This window comes from Odocoileus virginianus, chromosome 7 (assembly GCF_023699985.2).
Source record: "Odocoileus virginianus isolate 20LAN1187 ecotype Illinois chromosome 7, Ovbor_1.2, whole genome shotgun sequence".
In the NCBI taxonomy this organism is placed as follows: domain Eukaryota; kingdom Metazoa; phylum Chordata; class Mammalia; order Artiodactyla; family Cervidae; genus Odocoileus; species Odocoileus virginianus.
This window is the reverse complement of record NC_069680.1, coordinates 71888708-71898758: the sequence shown is the minus strand read 5'-3', so window position 1 is coordinate 71898758 and position 10051 is coordinate 71888708. Positions and strand designations below refer to the sequence as shown.

At 40.7% G+C, this 10051-nt stretch overlaps 1 protein-coding gene across 1 annotated transcript; it reads left to right on the top strand.

The window, feature by feature from the left end:
* The first annotated feature begins 7381 nt into the window (after positions 1–7381).
* On the top strand, positions 7382–8558 carry LOC110128018 (acidic fibroblast growth factor intracellular-binding protein-like). The gene has a single exon (XM_020878501.2). It carries the CDS (start codon positions 7443–7445, stop codon positions 8394–8396), a length of 954 nt encoding a protein of 317 aa, XP_020734160.2. The 5' UTR covers positions 7382–7442; the 3' UTR covers positions 8397–8558.
* Positions 8559–10051: the final 1493 nt, after the last annotated feature.

The following is a 10051-nucleotide window of genomic DNA, read 5'->3' as shown; positions in this document are numbered from 1 at the left end:
AAGGAGGAAAACAATAGAATGGGTAAGTCTAGAGATTTCTTCAAGAAAATTGGAGTTACAGAGGGAACATTTCACACAAAGATGGGCACAATAAAGGAAAGAAATGGCAAAGATCTAACAGAAGCAGAAGATATTAAGAGGAGATGGCAAGATTACACAGAAGAACTGTACAAAAAAGGTCTTCATGACCTGGATAATCATGATAGTGGTGGTCACTCACCTAAAGTCAGATACTCTGGGGTGTGAAGTCAAGTGGACCTTAGGAAGCATTACTGCCAATAAAGTTAGTGGAGGTGACGGAATTCCAGCTGAGCTACTTCAAATCCTAAAGGATGATGCTGTTAAAATGCTGCATTCAATATGTCAGTAAGTTTGAAAAACTCAGCAGTGGCCACAGAACTGGAAAAGATCAGTTTTCATTCCAATCCCAAGGGAAGACAATGACAAAGAATGTTCAAACTACCATACAATTGCATTTATTTCACATGCTAGACAGTTAATGCTCAAAATCCTTCAAGCTAGTCTTCAACAGTACGTGAACTGAGATCTTCTCCATATACAGGCTGGATTTATAAAAGGCAGAGAAACCAGAAATAAATTGCTAACATCCATTGGATCATAGAAAAAGCAAGGGAATTGCATACAAACATCTACTTTTGCTTCATTGACTACACTGAAGCCTTTTACTGTGTGGATCACAACAAACTGGAAAATTCTTAAAGAGATGGGAATATCAGAACACCTTACATGCCTCCTGAGAAATCTTGTGTGCAGGATAAGAAGCAACAGCTAGAACCAGGCATGGCACAATGGACTGGTTCAAAATTGGGAAAGGAGTATGTCAAGGCTGTGTATTGTCACTCTGCTTATTTAACTTATATGCAGAGTGCATTATGCAAAATGCTGATGAAGCACAAGCTGAAATCAAGGTTTCTGGGAGAAATACCAACAGTCACGGATATGCAGATGATACCACCCTAATGTCAGAAAGTGAAGAGGAACTAAATAGCCTCTTGATGTAGGTGAAAGAGGAGAGTGAAAAAGCTGGCTTAAAACTCAACATTCAAAAAACAAAAATCATGGCATCCAGTCCCATAACTTCATGGCAAATAGATGGGGAAACAATGGAAACAGTGACAGACTTTATTTTCTTGAGCTCCAAAATCACTGTTGATGTGACTGCAGTCATGAAATTAAAAGATGCTTGCTCCTTGGAAGAAAAGCTATTACCAACCTAGAGAGCATATTAAAAAGCGGAGACATTACTTTGACAACAAAGATCTGTCTAGTCAAAGCTGTGGTTTTTTCAGTAGTCACGTATGGATATGAGAGTTGGACTATAAAGAAAGTTGAGCACTGAAGAATTGATGCTTTTGAACTGTGGTGTTGGAGAAGACTCTTGAGAGTCCCTTGGACTGCAAGGAGATCCAACCAGTCCATCCTAAATGAAATCAGTCCTGAATATTCATTGGAAGGACTGATGATGAAGCTGAAACTCCAATACTTTGGTCACCTGATGCGAAGAACTGACTCATTAGAAAAGATCCTGTTGCTGGGCAAGATTGAGGGCAGGAGGAGAAGGGGATGACAGAGGATGAGGTGGTTGGATGGCATCACCGACTCAGTGGACATGAGTTTGAGTCAACTCTGGGAGTTGGTGATGGACAGGGAAGCCTGGCATGCTGCAGTCCATGGGGTGCAAAGAGGAGTTGGACATGACTGAGCGACTGAACTGAACTGAACTGAAAGCTTTAGGTGACCAAATACTTAATTCCATAGAGTATTTTATGGAAATGGAGTATTGGGACTGTGGGCTCATTTACTTGTTTCTAAGTTGCTGAAAAATGTGAAGAAAGAACATTTTGAGCCTACGGCTTTAAGTTCTTGCCTTAAAGTTTGGGTAATAAACTAGAAAGAAGCTCTGTCTCTGTTGGTCACAGGGTTGAAGTTTCGGGAAAATAAACTGGAAGATTAAGCCTGTGAGTGGCTGGATTATGATGTAAATTAATTCACAACATTGGAAGGTCTTTTTATTTTTTTAAGTTTGGGCATCTATTATGAAGTAGTAGGACCTTGTAAATTGGGAAGATGACTATCTGGGGGTATATTCTTATCAAGCTAAAAACTTTGATCTTTCGAATTTTACTGAGCTTCCTTTGCCCATAGAATCAGTCTTCTATCTCCTGTTTCAGAACCCAAATGGCCTCTCCTCAGATTGTCTTGAAGAATACGACTGATACTGCTTCCAAATATTCTCCTAGAAGTGCAAAAAAGGACAGCTAACTGCAAATGCTTGCCAGGGTATGAGGCAGTGGGAGCTCTTACATGCTGACATTGAGTGTGTGAATTGTATAACTCCTTTGGAAAACCAACATTGTCTACTGAAGCTAAATGCATGGGGGACATAGCCCACAACCCATCGTTTCTACTCCTGAGTATCTAACCTGTATACATATGTAAGTATATGCACCAAGAGACAGGTTCAGGAATATTTACCACAGCCCCATTTACACTCGAGAACAATTCACATGTCCATCATCAAAAGAAAGGGAAATAAACTGTGGTAGATTTACACATGGAGTATTATTCTACAGTGAACACAATGCCTACAATGTACAATAGCATGGTTGAAATCATGCTTTTATATTTAGGAAAAGAAGTCAGACACACAAAAAATGTGTTCTGTGTAAACTTCCATTTTATTAAGTATGTAAACAGACAAAATCAGCCCAGGATGATGGAAAATCAAAATAGTGGTTACTTTGGGAATATTCATAGCAAAAATTCAGGAACACAAGTAAGACTTTAGGGACGCTGGTATATCTTAATCTGGGTGCAGACCCCTGTTACCAAGTTAGGGGAAGTATTGAACCCTCTATATAATCCAGTTGTTAGATTTTCAAGATACTATGAGCATAACACTCAAGATCTTTTCAGCAATCATGGGTTCCTTCATTTTTGCATCCTTAGCAACATCTGTTTTTAAATTTAGAATGGAAATAAAACAGAATATCTTTCATTTTTTTCTGGCCTATCCAGAAAGACAAATCTTTCAGTCCAAGGAAGAAAAATTTAATTTTCTTCTTCTTATTTGGTTTTGTTTGTACTCTTTGGAGTTTAGTACAAAGTTCTGTTTAGATCTCCAGTTTGGCAAATAATAGTAAGTAATTCGATCACATTTTTGGGAGATCCTTACAAAATACTATAAGGAGGTGGTTGTTTGGTCACTAAGTTGGGTCTGACGCTTTTGCTACCCTGGGGACTAGCCCATCAGGCTCCTCTGTCCTTGGGATTTCCCAGGCAAGAATACTGGTGTGGGTTGCCATTTGCTTCTCCAGGGGCTCTTACTGACAGCGGTTGAATCCCTGTCTCCTGGATTGGCAGGTGGATTCTTTGCTCCGGGCTATCTGGGAAGCCCCCTGTAAGGAAGAAGTAGGTCCAGTGTGGTAAAAAGAGAACACCAAGAACCCCTAAAAAGAAGAATACCTTTTTGTGTGTATAGGGTTACAGGCATGTGAGAAGACACCCCTGGACTGATAAGATTAAGAACTCAGGCTTTGGGGTGATGACATGTCTACAGGCAGAGACGTGGCCAGGAGGTCCAGGCCTGGGAGTCCGTGGGAATGGAGGTGAGTCAGAAATCTCAGTGCGGGGTGTTGCTGAAGCAAAAAGTAGAAAGAGGGCAAGAGGGAGGGGAAAGTGATGAGGCAAGAAAGGTTGGCTGGATCCCCCAATTTTCCTCATGACTTTTTATAATCTCTTCATTCTGTTTCTCTCCCTCCCATTTAATCACCAGACAGTCATTGATCTACTTTCTGTTACTGTAGATTAGTTCACACTTCCAAGAATTTTATATAAACAAAATTATACTTTGTAAACAAAGAAAGGTTGGCTAATAAACAAAGAAAGTTTGGCTAAGATCAATCTGAGGAGGGCATGGATGTTATGTTAGATTGCTTAGACTATTTTTGCAAATGGGAAGAGGAAGTAGTCATAGAATACATATGAGGACAAATGGACCTGAGAAAATATCTGAGTTTTATATAATTATCCATTAGTAATTACCTAATTACTAATTAAATAATTATAGAGGTTAAAGCAACTCTGTATTTAAAACGCTTGTGTCTATCTCCTGAAAAAAAAAATGGCAATTTAGTATTTTGGAATTTTAAATCACAGCAACTAACCACATGGCTGAACAACCATTTGTATAAGTATTGCACATTGAGAAATTTGGAAGGAATACAAATTAATATTTTAAAAGTGATTTATATTTATGACAAGTCCTTCTTCACTGACCTAAGACTTTTAGTAAAATCTTTCTCCCCTAGACTATTGTGTTCAAATAGCATAGTATTTGCAGTATCCTTTATCCTTGGGGGGATAACTTTCAAGATCCCCAGTGGATGCTTAAAACTCCAGATAGTTATCAATCCTATGTATACTATATTTTTCTTCTATATACTATCTGTGATAAAGTTTAATTTATATATTAGGCCACAGTAAGAGATTAAGAACAATAGCTAATAATAAAATAAAACACTTATAAAAATACACTGTAATAAAATTCATGTGAGTATGTGCTTTCTCTCTCTTGAAATATCTTATGTATCACTTTCATGCCTTTTTCATCCTAACTAAGCACTTATCATGCACAGTGGCTGTAACTTTTGCAATTTGAGGTGTGACAGCAAAATAAGCATGGATTTCTTTTTCCTTCTTCACAATTTCACAGATGGAAGATTTTTTCTTACCATAGATCTTAGCAACTTCAGCATGCAATCTTTTTCCCTTCGTTATTGAGGACTTTCACCTTCGCACTTGAGGGTCGTACTCATGGCTTCTCTTTGGCATATCTGAATCCCCAGCATCACAACTCTTGTGCTTTGGGGTGATTGTTAGAAAAATCAGGGTGACTTGAACACAAGCACTGTGGCAATAACACCAGCACAATTGCTCTAATAACCATGAGAGCTGCTAAGGTGACTAGTGGGTAAAATACACTGCACAAAGGACTGATTCCTGTCGCTGCAGGACAGAGTGGACTGGAAAGAGATGTCACATACAGAATGTGCGATTTAAAACTTATGAATTATTTGTGGAATTTCCCATTTCATATTTTCGACCACAGTTGACTCTGGGTAACTGAAACTGGAAAGTGAAATCTCAGACAAGTGGGGGGGATGATTGTACAGTTATAATCGGATTTCCTTTTATGGACCTGGTTTATAATTTTAAAACCAATGGATACCAATTGTCCATGCAGAACTTCCAAAGTCTTTGGAAGTAAATTTTCTGATCTTTTTGTTTTGACACGTTCCTTTCTCTACACTTCACTGCTGTGTTCCAGATAGACTTTACGCTGTAAGTAAATCTTAGAACTTCTTCCTACGTAACTGTAACTTTGTACCCATTGCCCAACATCTTCCCATTTCCCTACCTCTCCACCCCTGGTAATAACCGGTGGTACTTCCTTCTCTCTCTGCTTCTGTTAATTTGACTTTTTTCCATTCCCTCTATAAGTGAGATCATGTAGTATTTTTCTTTCTTTCTGTGTCTGGTTCGTTTCAGTTAGCTTGAGGTCCTCCAGGTCCATCTTTGTTGTTGCAAATGGCAGGGTGCTGTGGGCTAGGACAGGAAATAAAATGTAGTAAAATCTGGCTTTCAAATAAAGCAAAATAGATTTTTTAGCTTAATTTTTAAAATTAACCTTAGGGAGTCTTCTGTATTGCTTGGGTTGGAGGAACAGCTCTGTGGTAGTGTTCGTTGGTCTCCTTACTGGTATTTTAGACTCCCTCATCCCATGGAAATAATTGATATTTAACCCTCACATAGAATTCTGGATCAGAAATATGAGTTCAAAGGTAGGTGCAGGAAAATGGTTTCTAGGCAACCACAACATATACTTATTTTAAGAAGTGATGGTTCAATGACAGTATGAATCATTTGACAGTTTAGTAGCATATAGAGTTCTAAGCCCTGTGCTTCTAAAAGCACTCTCCAAAGAACTATGTTCTTTGATCTAAATGGTTATACAGGTGAATCATGTTTAACGATGTTTCTAGGAACATCAAAATGTCTGTTCTATTCAAGTCTTAAAATGGAAATCAGTTGTAACAGTTTACTGAATATGTGCACCATGGGTATTTTTATTCCTATCTCGAGTAATACTTCTGAGATGTTTGCACACTATTTTGTGTATATATATATATATATTTGTAGCAGGAAGAACCAAGATTATATTTAAAACTGTGTAACCTTATTTCCCACAACTCCCACTTCTGTGTTTCTCTTTATATTAGAATGTTTCAAAAGCTATTCATGTTAAAGATTACATACTCAAACACTTCAGTTGTGTCCAGCTCTTTGTGACCCCATGGCCTGTAGCCTGCCAGACTCTGTCAGTTGAATCCTCAGGCAAGAATACTGGAGTGAGTAGCCATTCCCTTCTCCAGGGGATTTTCCTGACCTAGGGATCGAATCCTCACCTCCTGCATTGCAGAAGACTCTTTACCATCTGAACCACCAGGGAAGGGGTTCACATATATTACTTCAATTAGTTTTTCCAGAATATCAGTGAAGTAGGTACTGTATTTTCCAGATGAGAAAACAGGCTTGACTAAGTGAGTTAATATTTCCAAGGTTCCAAAGTTAATACATGAGTAATAGAGCCATGATTTGAATTCAGGTAGAGAACACACTTAACTTCAAGTAACTTTCATACTTAATCTTCAACTTTAGCCTACCTGTATCTGCAAACAGTTGTCCATTTAAGCTGCTCGTTTCTCATCTCTGTTTCTCTCTTCCTCCTACTCCTATTTGTCTCATATTTATTTAACTTCACTGAATCTGTTGTCTACAACATAACCAACGAAACTAGTGTTGCTAAATCCAATGTCTACCTCCTCAAATTTCTCATTAAAATACAAAATACAGGTAGTATCTTGTTTGACCTCTGTGATACAGCCTACTGTTTTGCTGTTTTTCTGTCTCCTTTGCTCACATCCTTCCTCCCTTACACAAATTCCAGATGTTCAAGTTTCCGAGGGATTAATTCTCTTCTTTATAATGGACATCTCTCTTTGACTATTTCATTAATTCACAGAGTTTATATAACATCCATATGCTGTTAAATTCCAGATCTCTAGCTTTGTCCTTCCCCTCATCTAGACTTTCTGTTGAAATCCGAACCTGAACTTTCCAAACTGAAAATCTAATAGACATCTCAAATTCAACATGCCTAAGAAGTACCTTATTATTTTATTGGGCTCCAAAATCACTGCAGATGGTAACTGCAGCCATGAAATTAAAAGATGCTTGCTCCTTGGAAGAAAAACTATGACCAACCTAGACAGCATATTAAAAAGCATAGACGGCGCCGGGCCCGGGCAGTGCTCGCTACTGCTGGGGCGCTGCGGTAGCGCCCGGGTTCGGGCGTCGCCATGACCAGCGAGCTGGACATCTTCGTGGGGAATACGACCCTCATCGACGAGGACGTGTATCGCCTTTGGCTGGACGGTTATTCGGTGAGCGACGCGGTGGTGCTGAGGGTGTGCTCGGGAATTCTGGAGCAGACCGGCGCCACAGCAGCGGTGCTGCAAAGCGACACCATGGACCACTACCGGACTTTCCACATGCTCGAGCGCCTGCTTCACGCGCCACCCAAGATGCTTCACCAGCTCATTTTCCAGATCCCGCCCTCTCGACAGGCGCTGCTCATCGAGAGCTATTATGCCTTTGACGAGGCCTTCGTGCGGGAGGTGCTGGGCAAAAAACTGTTCAAGGGCACCAAGAAAGACCTGGATGATATCAGCACCAAAACAGGCATCACCCTCAAGAGCTGCCGGAGACACTTGGACAACTTTAAGCGCGTCTTCAAGGTGGTGGAGGAAATGCGGGGCTCCCTGGTGGATAACATCCAGCAGCACTTCCTCCTGTCCGACCGGCTGGCCAGGGACTATGCAGCCATTGTCTTCTTTGCCAACAATCGCTTTGAGACAGGGAAGAAAAAACTGCACTATCTGAGCTTTGGGGACTTTGCCTTCTGTGCTGAGCTCATGATCCAGAACTGGACCCTCAGAGCCATCGACTCCCAGGTGGATGACATGGACATGGACTTAGACAAGGAGTTTCTCCAGGACCTGAAGGAGCTCAAGGTGCTTGTGGCTGACAAGGACCTTCTAGACCTGCACAAGAGCCTGGTGTGCACTGCCCTCCGGGGGAAGCTTGGTGTCTTTTCGGAGATGGAAGCCAACTTCAAGAACCTGTCCCGGGGGCTGGTGAACGTGGCCGCCAAGCTGACCCACAATAAGGATGTTAGAGACCTGTTTGTAGACCTCGTGGAGAAGTTCGTGGAACCCTGCCGCTCCGACCACTGGCCGTTGAATGAATACTGAATCAGTGTTCGGCTTCGGTCCACTCCCTGGATGGCTTCCGGCACCAGGCGCTCTGGGACTGCTACATGGGCATCCTCCGTGGCTGCCTCCTGCGCCTCTATCATGACTGAGGCCCCTCCCCCGGCCCTTGCCACACTGACAATAAAGTTGCCATGACTTTGAACAAAAACAACAACAAAAAAGCAGAGACATTACTTTGCTGACAAAGGACTGTATAGTCAAAGCTATGGTTTTTCCAGTAGTCATGTATAGATGTGAGAGTTGGACTATAAAGAAAGCTGAGCCCTGAAGAATGAATGCTTTTGAACTGTGGTGTTGTTGGAGAAGACTCTTGAGAGTCCCTTGAATAACAAGGCTATCTAATCAGTCATTCCTAAAGAAAACCACACCTGAATATTCAATGGAAGGAATGATGCTGAAGTTGAAGCTCCAATACTTTGGCACCTGATGCAAAGAACTGACTCATTTGAAAATACCCTGATGCTGGGCAAGATTGAAGGCAGGAGGAGAAGGGTATGACGGAGTATGAGATAGTTGGATGGCATCACCAACTAGATGGACATGAGTGAGTCAGCTCTGGGAGTTGGTGATGGACAGGGAAGCCTGGCATGCTGCGGTCCATGGGGTCACAAAGAGTTGGACATGGCTGTGACTGAACAGAACTGAAGCAAAACCTTTGAAACCAACCCTCCTTTTCCAAACTTATTTCACCTGAAGACTTCTCCATCTCATTAATTGACAATAATTTCCTACAAGTCACTCAAGCCCACACCTGGAAATCTTCCTTGACTGTGATCTTTCTTTTATACTCTACACTCAAAGTGTCAGGAAATCTTTCTGGATATACATTCAGGATGTATTCAGCATCTGACAACGTCAGACCACCTTTCCTGCAATCATCCCCACCCAAGTGAACCTGATCCATAGCCTGAATTTCTGCAGTTATGTTCACACTGGCTTCATGCTTCCAGCATTATGACTGTGTGATCTACTCTACACAGCAGCTGGAGTGATCCTTGTACAAAGAAAGTCAAATAAAGTCATACCCCCATTCAAATTCTTTCAATATTTTTCTGCCTTGCTCAGAATACATGGCAATGTCTTTATGGTAATCCTGAACCATCTGCAGCCCTCATCCTCCTCTGACTTTACTTCTACTTTTCCCTCCTGTTGAATATCTTACAGCCACATGAATATATTTCTTGCTGTGTCTTAAATATGTCAGGCATGTTTAGGCCTTAGGATCTTTGCACTTACTATTGCCTCTTCCTGGAATTCTCTTTCTCAGTATCTAAATGATTAGTTCTCTCATTTTCTTCTAGTATTTGCTCAGATTTTATCTCCCAAAGATGCCTGCTGTGACCATCTTAATTGAAGATAAGGCTTACATCCCCATGTACATCTCTCAGTACTCCCTATGGTGTTCTATTTTTCATACAACTTTTCAACTTTTAACATATGATTTAGTATTTTTATTATTTATTCTCTGAGTTCTACATAGAAAAGTAAGTTCCATAAGGGCAGGGGCTTATGTCTGTTTTGTTCACTAGTGTGTTTCACATGCCTAGAACAGCTTATGGCATATAGTGGTGCCTTATATATGTGTGTGTGTGAATGTATGTATGTATGTATGTATATGTGAATGTGTATATATA